This window comes from Coffea arabica, chromosome 5e, assembly GCF_036785885.1.
Source record: "Coffea arabica cultivar ET-39 chromosome 5e, Coffea Arabica ET-39 HiFi, whole genome shotgun sequence".
Taxonomy (NCBI): domain Eukaryota; kingdom Viridiplantae; phylum Streptophyta; class Magnoliopsida; order Gentianales; family Rubiaceae; genus Coffea; species Coffea arabica.
The window spans coordinates 24,697,819-24,713,560 of NC_092318.1; the positions used below are offsets into that span (position 1 = coordinate 24,697,819).

At 39.8% G+C, this 15,742-nt stretch overlaps 1 protein-coding gene across 1 annotated transcript; it reads left to right on the plus strand.

The window, feature by feature from the left end:
- Window positions 1-1,689: 1,689 nt before the first annotated feature.
- On the plus strand, window positions 1,690-8,140 carry LOC140006931 (uncharacterized). The gene is made up of 5 exons (XM_072049606.1): window positions 1,690-2,188; window positions 2,905-3,433; window positions 3,644-4,715; window positions 5,636-6,031; window positions 6,194-8,140. Exons 1-5 carry the CDS (start codon window positions 1,690-1,692, stop codon window positions 8,138-8,140), a joined length of 4,443 nt encoding a protein of 1,480 aa, XP_071905707.1.
- Window positions 8,141-15,742: the final 7,602 nt, after the last annotated feature.

The following is a 15,742-nucleotide window of genomic DNA, read 5'->3' on the forward strand; positions in this document are numbered from 1 at the left end:
CAAGTGTTTTTCTGTTTAGCTCATCAGACGGAGGAGGAAAAAATGAATCCAACAATGGAGCTGAATTTTTTTTTTTTTTTTTGCGTATCTGCGTTTTGTAGAAAAAATGAGGAAGGGTTTTGATGTTATGATTCTCATGGTCCGTGAGCCTGCCTCTTTTCTTTTTTTTCATTTTTCGTCATTTTCATTTTTTTTTAATGAGTAAAAACTTGAATGAAATGAACAAAACTAGGAACAAAAGATGAAATCAAAATGCTAAGATTTTTTTTTTATTGATTAATGATTTTTCCTCTTTTTTCAATTAATAAACAGTAAAAATAAATAAAACATATTTTTTATGAATAATTTTCTCTTTTGACAAATTTTATGCTAAAAGTCTTACAATAAAAATAAACAGCTAAAAGGGCCAAAATGAATACAAAATAAAAATAAAAACTAAAATAAAATAATAGATAATAATAATAATCTAAAATGCTATACAAATGCTAAAGGTCTAAAACCAAAATCATGAAATTAACAAATAAAAATAGATAAGAATTATCACTAAAAACAAAAATAAAAATAGAATAAAAATTATTTAAAAATTTGGTGTCTATAGTGACATTATCTGATGACGAGTGTTTTAATTACGTCCCGGAACTCCAGCAAAAGGGTTTGACGACTCCATAATACGGAGGACTGGGTAAGAAGATCCGTTGCACAAGGACAACAAGATGAACCAGTCGAGGAGGTGAAAAAGTTGAAAGCCATTATCGAAGCAAAGGACAAGAAAATTCTGCAGTTAAGTAAGTCTGTCGAAACATACAAGGGAATAGCGGAGCAAAACAAGCAATTGTACGAAAATGAGCGAGAAAAGTGTCAAGAGCTGAAAAGGAAATACGGAGAATTGTATGATCAAGCTGAACATATTAGAATTCCATATGCTAGAGAAACTAGGGATTCTGTATTAGATAGGCTCAGAAATTTTGACAATCTTGTACGAAATCGTCTTCGTAACATGATGTAAACATGTTGGCAAGTTTATCAATGAAATCGATCTTTCTTCGCATTCATACAGGATTGTTGTCAAAAACAGGTTTGTGTCACGGGTCCCATTTTGAAGGTGTTGCATCATACTAGGCCTACCCTTGGCACAAAAAGGGCCCCCTAATAGGACATGCATCCGATTTTTTTGGATATTTACTAACTCTTGTCTTTTTCCTTTTCTTTGTACTTTTTGTTGGAAAAGCTGAGCAAGGGCTAAATCTAAAGGCGATTCCTTTCAAAATTTTCAGGTAATATTTAAACATAGCTTCTCGTCGAAGCCCCATCATAACACGATCCCGTAGTCAAACCCAGAGGAATCGTGTAAACATGAGTTCACAACCGGAACCGTCGGATAGGTCTGCTACTGCAGCTCAACCTGAGACTACGAGTTTAGGGGTTCAGCTAACCGAGATGCTTACTAAGTTTGGTGAGATGACTACCGAGATGGCGGCCCAAAGGAAATTGATTGATGAGCTTATCAGCAGCGGAGTTCAACCCGAGCCTGTACCCGTCAGACAACCTGAGCAAGAACCATTTGGAATACCTCCGACTCAAACAACCTCTACTCCATCCTTCCTTATTCCACCCGAAGAAACTTTCACCTATGCCACTACGAATTTGCCATACACTTACCCTCCTAATCCTTCATTTCTTCCTACTCACATGCGAGGTCCACACCCCCAGGTCGCTTCGAATGTACCCCCCGAACCACATGCTTTTTATCACACTACCGCAGAGCCCTTACTGCCAGACCATACTGTCCAAGCTAAACCAGAGATAGGAGAATCTTCTGCTCCTGTTGATATGAAATTGCTTAAGCGCTTAGACCGTTTTGACGAATTTATGAGGAAAAGTCAAGGGTTAAACAAGCAAAGAGTGTTGGACTATGATGAACTTTGTCTCTTCCCAAATGTCCAATTGCCTGTGGGGTTCAAGACCCCAAAGTTTAACAAGTACGACGGAACTGGCAATCCCAAAACGCACCTCCGTCTGTTTGCTAACAAGTTGGGAAGGCCCATCGATGATGAGAATCTACCTCTAAGGCTGTTCCCAGAAAGTCTGGAGGGGGATGCACTCGATTGGTATTCCAACTTAAAACCCGAGGAAGTAAAGACCTGGCTTGACTTGTCCAATGCTTTTGTGAGGCAGTACGAGTACAACTGTGAGCTGGCTCCGACACGAACCACGTTGGAAGGAACAAAGAGAAAACCCTTTGAGGACCACAAAACCTACGCTAAGAGATGGAGGAAAATAGCTGCAAAGGTAGAGCCACCAATGACTGAGGAGGAAATTATCCGCACTTTCATTAAAGCACATGATCCGCCGTACTTTGACGAAATTTTCCGCATGACTGGATGCTCGTTTGCCGCTATTGTCAATAAGCTTGAAGAGTACGACGACTTTGTAAGAGTTGGGAAAATCGTTAATGTCTCTGCCCTCAAATCGCAGTTGGAAGCTTTGCAAGGACAAGGGAGCAATGTGAAAAAGACACCATTTAAGAAGAAAGAGGGGGAAGCTGCCTTCATCTGGGATCAAAACCCTACACCAAGACCCAGATTTCAACACAAACCAACATATTCACCACCTTATCCTTACTATCCAAGTCCTCACCCTGTCTACAATACCAATATCTCCTACCCCGACCTCACCCAAATTATGCCAACCCGCCTACGGCCCCTTTTCAAATATCTCAACCAAATTTTTAACAAACTCGTCCACGTCCTACTTACAATCCAAGATTTCCCCCACCAAATAAACCCACCTATAACTATCCCCAACCCACTGAAACCTACAATCAAAATCGTACCCGAACGTTCACCAACCTAGGCAGGCCTTTGGATCAGTTGTATGAGCAATTAAAGGATGCCGGTAAAATAGGTGTGATTCCCCCTCCAACTTACCCTTATGGCATGCCTGCTGGGTATAATCCACAGGCTACTTGTGCTTATCATTCAGGAGCACCTAGTCACTCCACTGCCAATTGTCAACTCCTAAAACATAAAGTTCAAGACATGCTCGAAGCAGGGGAAATTGTGATTAGGAAAAGAGAAGAGCAAGGACCGAATGTGAGCAAGAATCATTTGCCAGAACACACTGATACTGTCGGAGTTATTATGGATGATAAGGAATTTGAAGAGCTTGTCCGAAGCATGTCAAATGAAACAGAAGTGTTTGGGATAATGGATCAACCTTTTGTGATAGACGAAGCATCGTATGAGGAAGACAAAAGGCCCTTCATTCTAGACCTAACTCTATCTGAAAGTGAGGCCTTAGAACCTGTGGTAATTGAATTCCCAGAACAAGTGTCGGTTTTAAGTTTACGGCAAGTGCCGTGGAATTATAGTGAGCCCGTTTTGCAAATCGGGGGTAAACAAATTTTGAAGGAAGAAGTGTCTGCTGTTACGAGGTCAGGAAAGATTGCAAGTTCATCCACTGCCAGCGCCCCAATCAAACTAAGCAACCATGAGCCGACTCCAAAACCCGCAGTGGCTGAAAAAAAAGCATGGGATTTTCTCAAGAGGCTTAAAAGAAGTTAGTACAATGTGATCGAACAGCTGAACAAAATGCCTGCCCAAATTTCCATATTAGACTTGTTTTTTTCCTCTGACTTGCACAGGGATGCGTTATTTGAAGTTTTGACTAAAGCTCGGATTCCTAAGGATATTTCGGTCGACAATTTCTCGCACATAGTTGGGAATGTACTGACTTCCAAGCAAATCACTTTCTCTGATGAAGAGCTGCCTGCGGAAGGAACTGGTCATAACAAAGCCTTATATGTAGCTATGAGGTGCAATGGGAAAATGTTGCCTAAAGTACTGATTGACAATGGGTCTGCCCTCAATATTTGTCCCTGGAGCACTTTGGTGAAGTTAGGGCTGCAAGATGTCAAATTAAGACCCTCAGAGACCGTAGTCCGAGGATTCGATGGAGCCCAAAGGGAGTCCATAGGAGAAGTAAATTTGGTGGTCAAAATGGGGCCTGCTCAATTTCAGATAGCCTGCCAAGTTATGCACTTTCCTAGTGTCTATAATGTTTTACTCGGGCGGCCATGGATTCATAGCTCTGGCACTGTGCCCTTTTCCTTGCATCAAGTATTGAAATTTGTAGTGAATGACCAGCTGATAACCATTTTTGCTGAAGAAGATTGCATTGTGATCGCTGATTCCGAGTCAAAAGAGGACAGTAACCGAAATGCTTCAGTGTCTTCCTACCATACAGCCGACATTGTCTCCGTGAGTTGGATAACAAGTGAGGTTTCAAAAGATGAAATAGTTTTGCCAGCGGCCAGTGTTATGATGGCCAAGGAGATGATTCACGGAGGATACAAATTTGATAAGGGATTGGGCCGCAATCTGCAAGGCATCCTGAAGCCAGTGGAACTTATCGAAAAGAGGGACCTTTTTGGGTTAGGATTTCGCCCGACTGCCGGAGATATACAAGAGATGAAAGCACGCAAAAGGGCAGAAAAAGAAGGCAAGCAAGGTGCTTTAGACATTCCGCCACTACGCTATACCTTTCCAAGGCCAGCTGAAGTGATTACATCTGAGTTTAGTCTAATTGACGAAGTGGAGACAAGCCTGATTCAGTTGTTTGTGGGAGCAATATCCGAAGATGGTCCATCAGATGATGCAGAATTTCCAAACATCCCCGAAGGAGCTATACACAATTGGACTGCCGAGTACCACCCCGTACGAAAGGAATTTCGGTAAATCTAAAGGGGGTTGTCGTTTACTAGAGTTCATGAAAACTTTTTCTTGCATATGTAACTAGTTCAATGAAAGCATCTTTTGCAATTATGCTCTTAGCTTGTTTCTGCTTTGATCTGAAGTTTTTATGAAAGTGCATGGTTTGTTTTTATCATGTTGTTCGTTTATGTGTTTATTTGCTTACTGTCTCGAATTTCTTAATTCTTTCAGATGGCCAAAAATAAAATTATTTGACCCTTTGGATATCACTGTTCTGGAATCTGATGATGACAATCTCTATATCACTCACGACTTGGAAGTTATGGAATCCGAATTTCAAAGCGAGAGTGATAGTGAGGAAGTATTTGATTCTTTTTCAAAAGATCTTGAACAATATGAGGAGAAATCTAAACCGAACCTAGAAGAAACAGAAGTTGTTAACATTGGCACTGAGATTGAGGTTAAGGAGATACAAATCAGCATTCATCTGAACAAAAAGCAGAAGGAGGAGATGATCGAATTTTTGTCTATGTTTCAAGATGTGTTTGCATGGTCTTATGACGATATGAATGGCATTTCGACTGATGTAGTGGTGCACAGATTACCCACAAACCCAATTTTTCCACCAGTGAAGCAAAAACCCCGTAAATTCAAACCAGATATGAGCCTCAAAATAAAAGAGCAAATTGAAAAGCAGCTTAAGACTAATATTATCATTGTATCCCATTACCCTGTTTGGCTCTCGAATCCAGTCCCTGTTCCAAAGAAAAATGGAGAAGTGTGAGTCTGTGTTGATTATAGGGACCTTAATAAAGCCAGTCCTAAAGATGACTTTCCTTTGCCAAATATCTATATCATTCTAGACAAACACTGCCGGACATGAAATTGAATCTTTTTGTGATTGTTTTACTGGATATCATCAGATCTTAATGGCTGAGGAGGATAGAGAAAAGTCTGCTTTTATCACCCATTGGGGCACCTTTTGCTATCGAGTAATGCCGTTTGGTTTAAAGAATGCCGGAGCTACTTATCAAAGGACCATGACTACTTTGTTTCACGATATGATCCACAAGGAGATGGAGGTCTGCGTGGATGACATTATAATCAAGTCCAAGAAAGCAGAAGACCATTTGATTGATTTAAGGAAGTTGTTTGAAAGGTTGCGAAAGTACAATTTGAAGTTAAATCCTGCAAAGTGCGCCTTTGGAGCACCAGCTGGTAAATTGTTAGGATTCGTTGTTAGCAAAAAGGGCATAGAGATAGACCCAGTAAAGATCAAGGCAATTCGAGACATGCCAGTGCCAAAAACGCAGAAAGATGTGAAAAGTTATTTGGGGAAGATTAATTTCATTGGGAAATTCATTGCCCAAATAACCGCGACGTGCGAGCCACTGTTCAAGTTGTTAAAAAAGAATGTGCCGTTGCATTGGAATGAGGAGTGCCAACAAGCTTTTGACAAGATTAAAGATTATTTGCTGCAGCCTCCGGTCCTAGTGCCACCCAAATCGGGCCGGCCTTTGATCATGTACTTATCTGTGCTCGACGGAGTAGTAAGGTGTGTTCTGGGGCAGCACGATGACTCTGGAAGGAAAGAACAAGCCATCTACTATCTTAGCAAGAAATTCATGCAGTATGAGGCTAATTATTCATTTATTGAGAAAAGCTACTGTGCATTGGCCTGGGCAGCTCAAAAATTAAGGCACTACCTATTAAGTCACACCACCTATCTCATCTCCCGCTCTGATCCCTTGAAATACCTCTTGGAGAAATCAATGCCAACTGGACGTCTTGCTAAATGGCAAATAATTCTTTTAGAATTTGATATTGTTTTCACTTTGCAAAAGTCCGTCAAGGGACAAGCTATAGTCGATCATTTGGCAGAAAATCCAAAGGACGATAATTATCAACTGCTCCATACATATTTCCCTGATGAAAAGATTTTATTTGTTGGTACCGTAGAAGATATGAGCGAGCGGTGCCCTGAATGGAGATTGTTTTTCGATGGTGCAGCTAATTCTTTTGGAGTTGGAATCGGAGCCGTCCTTGTATCTCCGGAAGGGAAGCATTATCCTGGAGCCGCTAAATTGCAATTTGCCTGCACAAACAATATGGCCGAGTATGAAGCATGTATTTTTGGTCTTAAAATGGCTTTGGAAATGGAAGTTAAAGAGTTAATAGCCTTCAGTGATTCAGATTTACTCGTGCACCAAACGTTGAAACAATGGATAACCAAAGATTCAAAGATTCTGCCATACCACTCTAATTTGCTCAAATTGGCTAGACAATTTCAAAGTTTGGAATTCAGACATCTCCCACGAACCCGAAATGTATTTGCCGATGCCTTGGCCATCTTATCTTCTATGATACAATATCCGGACGAATTAGAAATTGAGCCTATTCGGATTCAACTACAAGACAAGCCTGCTCATTGTTGGGTCATAGACAAATCTTCTGGCAATAGCCCTTGGTACAATGATATTAAGGAGTTCATCAGAACCGGCTCTTACCCTCCAGAAACTACTGCAAATGACAAGGGTTTCCTGCGCAGAATGGCCTCGAAGTTCTTCCTAAATGGAGAGGTATTATACAAAAGATGCTCAGATTTGAACCTCTTAAGGTGCATCGATGAAGATGAAGCTCAATACATGATGCAAGAGGTGCATAGCGGTGTTTGCGGACCTCACATGAATGGGTATTTATTAGCAAAGAAAATCATGAAAACCGGGTATTTTTGGCTCACTATGAAACGTGATTGCATGGACTTTGTCCGGAGATGTATTAAATGTCAAATGCATGGCGATGTTATACGTGCTCCTCCCACCGAATTGCATAGCATGATTGCTCCATGGCCCTGTTCAATATGGGGTATGGATGTGATTGGCACAATTGACCCTCCTGCTTCAAATGGGCATCGATTTATATTGGTGGCAATTGAATACTTCACCAAATGGGTCGAAGCGGAATCATTCAAGCACGTGACAATGAAGGTGGTGGCGAATTTCTTAAGAGATCACATCATATGCCGATTTGGGGTGCCAGAAACATTGATTACAGACAATGCCAAGAATCTCAACAATGATGTGGTGGACGGGCTATGCGAACAGTTCAAAATCAAACATCGCAACTCTGCCATCTATAGACCGCAAATGAACGGAGCCGTGGAGGCCGCAAACAAGAATTTGAAGAAGATCATCCGTAAAATGACTGAAAGGCACCGTGATTGGCATGAAAAGCTCCCTTATGCACTAATGGCATATCGGACTTCTATCCGAACATCAACTGGGGCAACCCCCTACTCGCTCATGTATGGAATGGAAGCTGTGCTACATGCCGAGGTCGAAATCCCTTCATTGTGTATTCTAATGGAGACCAAGTTGGAAGAGGCTGATTGGATAAAGCAGCGTTATGAACAAACTGTCCTTGATTGATGAAAAACGGCTTAATGCTATTTGTCATGGCCAATGTTACCAAAAACGCATGGCCCGGGCCTACAACAAGAAAGTCCATTTGCGTACATTTGAGGAAGGCGACAAAGTGCAAAAACGAATTTTGCCAGTACAGGATGAGGCCAAAGGCAAATTTGCTCCAAATTGACAAGGGCCATTCATTATTCAAAAGGTGTTACTTGGCGAAGCACTCATTTTGGCAGAGATGGATGGACAGGCATTCCCTCAACTTATCAACTCAGACATGTGTAAGAAGTTCTTTATTTGATTATGCAAATTTCTTTTAGAAGTCACGCAAGTGACGAGACAAAAGTCAGGCCGTCTTCCTTTCCAATCAAAATATTTCATCCCTAGTCATCCCCTTTGAGCTATCAGTACAATAATTTTCGTTTGACAGCCCCTGAGAATTGCAAACCCCATACTGGGGCAAATTTATTTTGAAAGAAAGATGATCCGAAAGAGGAAAATGAAAAGAAAAGCCCCATACTGGGGGCAATTTTATTTTGAAAATAGATGATCAGAGAGAAAAGAAAAACCCCACACTAAGGCAAATTTATTTTGAAAGAGAGATGGAAAAGAAAAAGAAGAAAGAACCCCATACTGGGGCAAATTTAGTTTTCAAAAGAAAAATGCAAAAGTGAGGAAAATGCAATGAAAAATGCAAAGAGAGAAAATCCCAATCAAACTGGGGCAAATTTCCTCAGTTTCGTTCAAAATTGAAGATGCTTTCAAAATGATGCAATTTCAGGTTATTTCACACTTTTCTTTAAAAAAAAATAAAAATTTTGCTTTCAAACCTCAACTTTCTTGAAAACACCCCACCTAACCTCATTACAAAAGCCCAAAGTCCTACCTTTCGTCACTTGCTGTATTTCTATTAGGAAGTTTGCTAATCAACTGGCAAGTGATGTCCACAATGCCTTCGCCTAAGCTTATAAGGGAAGCGCATTTTACTGATGCTATCAATCTTCAACTAACATTCTTGAGTCGATCATGGTCGAGATTGTCCGTTGTTCCTTAGGTGAAAACCCGAAAGGGCACCTCAAAAAAAAAAAGAAAAAAAACAAGAGGAAAAGAAAAGAAAAGAAAAACAAAACAAAAGGGGGTGGGAGTAACCTTGGTGAAAACCTGAAAGGGCGCCAAGGTAGGGTTCGTGCAACAAATAAGCATGAGGAGAAATAGCTGGTGACTTGGTTCATTCGGATTTCTCTTCGTCTTGTAATACTTCTATCAATGTTGAATTCGAGAACAAAGATATCTAGAGATTCGAATATGACATCCATTGGCCAAAAGCTGTGTCACTTTGTAAAAAATACCCTTTGGCAAATACATTCTTATGAAGATCATTTTTTCCCAATTGCTTGCCTTCATGGCATTTTGTAGGCTTAAGCACAGTTGGTTGTGTTTTGCATTCTTTTGCATATTCATTTCTGCATGACATATGAAATTACCTTGCTTACACCATTTTTAATCTTTGAATATTGGTGAATGACAATCCCCATGGTTTATTCGAAGCATGCTTGGATTCAGTCATCTTTTGGAAATGGTTGAAATTCAGCAAAGCCAACTACACAGATTTCACAATACGGCAAAACGCACACCTGGTCAGTTTGAAAATCGAAAAATTTTGGAGTGAGAAATCCAACTCAATCGGATGCCGCAGCAAGAGTTGGCGAAGAAGGAAAAGAAAAAGGAGAAAAAACTCATGTTTACACGATTCTCAAAGGAAAACGGATCAAATGATGGCGGCAATTTCTTTGTTCTTTCTCTTTTGCAGAAATTTTCATGCACAGATGAAAGGTAAGTATACTGGAATTTCCCGATTTTAAGTTTCCTGTTGATTTTAAGTTTCTTGTTCGGGTCAGTCCCGATTTTAAATTTCCTGCTCGGATCAGTCCCGATTTTAAATTTCCTGTTTCGGGTCAGTCCCGATTTTAAATTTTTTGTTCGGGTCAGTCCCGATTTTAAGTTTCTTGTTTCGGGTCAGTCCCGATTTTAAATTTCTTGTTCGGGTCAGTCCCGATTGTAAATTTTCTGTTTTGGGTCAGTCCCGATTTTAAGTTTCCTGTTCGGGTCAGTCCCAATTTTAAATTTCCTGCTCGGATCAGTCCCGATTTTAAATTTCCTGTTTCGGGTCAGTCCCGATTTTAAGTTTCCTGTTCGGGTCAGTCCCGATTTTAAATTTTCTGTTCGAGTCAGTCCCGATTTTAAATTTCCTGTTTCGGGTCAGTCCCGATTTCAAATTTCCTGTTCGGGTCAGTCCCGATTTTAAATTTCCTATTTCGGGTCAGTCCCGATTTTAAATTTTCTGTTTCGGGTCAGTCCCGGTTTTAAGTTTCCTGTCTCGGATTAGTCCCGATTTTAAATTCCTGTTTCGGGTCAGTCCCGATTTTAAATTTCCTGCTTCGGGTCAGTCCCGATTTTTAAATTCCTCGTTTGAGTCAGTCTCATTTTAAAATTTTTATTAAAAGGGTCAGTTCTCATTTCAAAAACGTCAGTCGCTCGAGTAGTTTGCAGCCGAATAACACAGGTGAGTATTTGGTGTCTGTGACGCCCCAAAAGAATGAGTGTGAGAACCCGAAAATTTTTATATATTTTCTAGACATTATTTTGTTTCCTTGTTTATAATTTTGTACCTTTCTTCAAGATATTAATTTTCTATACATTTTTATAAAGGAATATAATTTTCAAATCATTTCTTTGATACAAGTTAGTCCACGTTAAGTTTGAAGTGTATTATGGACGTGGGACCCGCTAATGCGGTAAATGCAATATATTTTTGACAACTTGTTGGAGGTTTGTATTAAGTGATATTATTTTCCAAGGTGCTAAGAGATTTGTATTAGAGAGACAAAAAGAAAAGCTTTAAGCTAAAAGGTGACAAGTGTCACCATTCAATTCACCCTTGGACTTTTGGCCAAGATATTTTTACCATCTTAAAGCTAATTTTGGCCATTTTATTTCTTCATTTGAAGCTCTCTTGGCCGAACTCCTTAGGGAGAGAAAAGAAAGAAACCTCCAACTTCTTTCTTCAATTTCTTGCCTTGATCTCACAAACCAACCGCTAAAACTTTGATTTGCTCCATAAAAACCTTTCTCTTGGTAGGATTAAGGTGAGTGGTGAAGTGGTTTGAGAAACAAAGGTGCTAAGTTGCTTGTTGTCTTGAGATTATAAGGTGAGTTGTTAAGAATCTTTCCCTTTAGCTTTGCTAATGTTCAATTGGTGGCTTTAGTGGTTTAATATGATGACATATGGTATGATTATGGTTTGTTTATGGTTGGAAGTGAAGGTTTGATGAATTTTGATTTATTCTTGTTATTTTTCTGTTTTGTATGAGGATCATGGTTTGATCATGGTATGATGGCTAGTAATGGTGTAAAATGAAGCTTGTATATGTTAGTTGAAATTGGTTGCGGAAAATTTCTGGTTTGATACGAAATTCCAGGTTTAGGGTTTGCATTTGCCCTGTTCTGACCGGATTTATTTGGGCATGTTAGAGGCTGAATCAGGCTTAGGTTAAAACATGAAAGTTGTAGTAAATGGTGTTAATAGCTGCCTACAAAATTTCAGCTCAATCGGAGTACTGTAGCAAGTGAAATGACCGAAATACCCTTGACTACCATGTGCCCTGTTTCGCGCCCAAATTTCTGTTTTCGTGGAAATTTCTATTTTTTGACCATGAAAATGTATGATTTGGCTTTGTAGGTATTCATAAGAAATGTAGGGTTATGTCTTAGCTTCGAAATGGTATAAAGTGCATCCAAATCTGAGATCCGTAGCTCCAGTTATGACCACAACAAGATCAGTTGTCAGAACTGCCTTTGAATTTGGATAGTTCTAACAGGAACTTTGGGCCCATTTTTCACCCTGCCCTGTATTGATTCAGGTTTTAACCAAAAAATAAAAGTTGTAGTATTATGAGATAGCTTTCCAATGCCTTTAGAATTTCTTGATTTGGATTTGTGAACTGTGAGTTATGGTTTAGGAAACAGACCCTGTCCGTCACCAAAAAATGCAAACTTCTGGTACTGTTTTCCATACTTTCGACCTACTTCCGTTCAGATCTAGATTAAGGTGTCTTCATGAAAATTGTAGCCCTTCCTCTTAGCTTCACAAAGGTACCTCATGCACTTTGATCCGACACTCGTAGCTTCGATTGTGTTCAAAACAGTTTTTGACACCAAAACGGTTGTGCTGCCATTTCCGTTTCTGTATGCCGTTTCCGCGCATGCATGTGTCGATTTTGCCGTTTTACTTGAGTTATGCATGTTAGTAGCCATTTGTAATATATTGTGATGCAATCTTCTATTTCAGACAGTGGTGAGCTAGACGGAACCGATGGGGCCCACTAACTGGCGACTTGAATTCATTTCCGTATTTTCTCTTGTTATACTTGCTCTTTAGGTGAGTAATTAGGGTTTCTGTGTAACTCAATACTAATATGAGTTTACTATGAAAAATGGGCACTTAGGCGAGGGTGTACTTTATCGCACTCGATCTAAACCCCATTAGTTGCTATTGATACCTGTGAAATATGATTTTGTGAATTGTTATGGAGCAATTATTGCTTGTGAAACATTTGTGGAGCATTTATTGCTTGTGACGCAATTTGGGAGCATTTATTGCTTGAACCAGAGCATTTATTGCTTGAACTAGAGCATTTATTGCTTGAACCAGAGCATTTATTGCTTGAACTACGATTTTAGAGCATTTATTGCTTGAAAAATATTTTAGAGCATTTATTGCTCGTGACTTGAGTTAAGGCTCATGGTCTCTCTATGGGGGATCCTTTAAGACAAACGAGCTGTGTGGCTCAGGATCTCAAGGGTCAACCAGTGATCAAGCTCGACAAATGAGCTGGCTTGGGAGCCACCCGTATCCTTACCATGTGGTGTTACTTTTCTGCTTTTGCTTTGCTCTCACTGTGCAAATGTTGACATGTAAAAATTACATTTTTACCCTGGTTAGTCACTGAGCTTCTAGCTCACCCCAAAAATATTTTATTCCCCTCCACAGGGCTCGTGGCGAAGGAAGGCTTGTAGTACTTATTCACGTGACTGGATGGCATATATCTTGTACAGTTTGGATTTGGAATCATTTTATGTATAGTTTGGGGAATTGTTTTCGCTTCGCTTATGACATGTAATTATTGGAGAATTTGATGTATATTTGAGATTTATATTGTAATTTAGTTAAGGACTGTAGTAAGTGAGTGAGTCCCGGCGAGAGTTGGGCAGGCGGCCCGCCGAACCCTTTGGTTCGCTTTAGGGGGAGGTGGGGCCGTCACAGTGTCTACTTCTTTTTCTCAAGTTTTTTCAAAACTCAGACAAAGAGGGGCAAACTGTAGACACCAAATTTTTAGTGCAGTTTTATTTACTATTTTTTTTTATTTTTTTTATATTAGTTTTATTTACTTTTAGTCTTTTATTTTTTATTTTTATTTTTAAGTCATTTTAGCATAGAATTTATCGAAAAAAAGAAGAAAAAAATAATAATAATCATTCACAAAAATATGCTTTAGTTATTTTAGATTCAAGTTCGTTGTTATTTAATTAAAAAAAAAAACAGAGAGAGTTCATGCACCCGAGAAGCATATAATCAAAACTCCTCTACATTTTCATCTGCAAAAAACGCAGATACAAATTTTGGAGCTCCAGTTTTTCTCTTTCGTTCGATCATTCGAACAACAAACCACTTGGTTTGATCTAAGGCTCAAAAGATCCCCAAGAAACTGATCTTTCATCAACACCATTGATGTAAGGGTTTAAGGATTTGAGTGGGCATATAAAAGGAGAGCGGCAGCCAAGAAAGGAAAGAAGAAGGGGGTTGGGAGTGAGCTAAGAGTGAGGATGACGGCTGAAAAAAAGGCTGAGAGTTTTGACGGCTAGGGTTTTGGGGGCAAGAGAGCTTCGGGAGTGAAAGGAGGAGAAGCCCAAAAGACAGAGAGAAAGGGAGTTGGGGGAGCGGAGCAAAACCAAAAAGGAGTTGACGGCTGATGAAGCAAAAGGAGAGATAAGAGGACGGCTGGGAAGGGGTTTGAGAGGAGAGGAAACGGAAAAGCAAGCGAGAGAGAGAGAAGGGCAGCGGGGGAGAGTGGAGCAAGCAAAAGAGTTGGCTGAGGAATAGAGAGATCCGAGGAAGAACAAAGGGAAGAGCAAAGGAAAGAGGAGATCCAAGGCAAAAAACTCAGTTTCTGGTTTCTTCATCGGAGTCTGCTCTGCAGTTGATCTCTTCATCGCACCCAGGCTGAAGCTTCAAATCCAAAGGCAGTGAACACGTAGCCTTTGACCCTTAATCTTGACTATTTCCATTTCATATGAAATCTGGTCTGCGTAACCAGAGATTCTAGGCTCTTACACTGTGTCTTGATTGCTAGAGTAAAGTTTGGTGCTTGAATGATTTTGAGAGACAGTATGCTGTTTTCTTGTGTTCCCTTGCATTATACAGGCCAAAGTTGTTTCTTTTTTTGTTGTTTTGTGTTTAGGTATAGCCAGGTCTGATGGCTCTTGTTTTTCTTACCATTTTTGTTTTTAAAATCTAGAGCCAACTCTGTCTGTTTTCTTTTGCATTTCATCCGACACACTCTAGTTTCGTGTCTGGGTTTTGTTATTCGAAGAGGGTTAAGTTTTACTTCTGTTTGGGCTGAGAAATCCGCAGGTTTGGTCTGATTTTGGGGACGGAAGTTTGGGGTCTTTTCTATAGGTTTTAGCTGATGGGCTTGTGTGAGTTCACTGCTGTTTCTTTGGTTGTCTTTGTGCGCAATCTGGGTTGGAGAATTCTTGGGAATGCACAGAATGAGGTTGGGTTTTGATGATATGATCCGTAAAATGTTGCTTCGATTTTGAAAAGTTTTGTTGTTTGTTCGGATTTTGTTAGCCGCGTATGTACTAAATGTCATTAGTTGTAGAAAATTGCAGCAAGAAATCTGATCTTATGGCCACTCTCTGCCTTGTTTCCTTTCGCTTTGCATGATTAGTTTTTGTGTGTGATGATGGTCTTAAGGAAGCTAATAAATGTTGAGTTTGAAGCCTTGTTTAAGATGTTTGGGTGGCTAGTAAGAAGCATTTGCAGAAACCCAGCAACCAGAAATGAAGAAAGCTTTATTCGATGCATGCATGAACATGTTACTAAGATTGCACTTTACTCCCCTTAGCTTCTATCTATGCTACAAAGCCCCAATTATGTTCTAATTTCTTGCAATTAGGTTCTGGAGTAGTTGCAATTTCAACCATTACTTGACCCTTTCTTTGCTCTTGGACCCTTGAAGTTCCCAAAATGTTTTAATTGGGCTGGAGTGATTGGTTAATATTTGCAATTGGGTCCTTGGTAGTTTTTCTATTTTAGAAATTTGATCAATAATTTACTTTCTTGGAAATTATGCATTATGTGATTTCATTTAAGTTGTAATTGGGAGGGATTTGGGTGATTTTGTTTATATTGTACTATTTAATTGGTGCCTTGACCTTGTTATTGTTTTGAAGCTAATTTTTTGACTTCATTTGATTGACATCTCAAGGGAGGTACACCCTATCCCTTATTTCTCACTTTATTTGACCTTACGTGCCCTATGTGACTTTATGTGT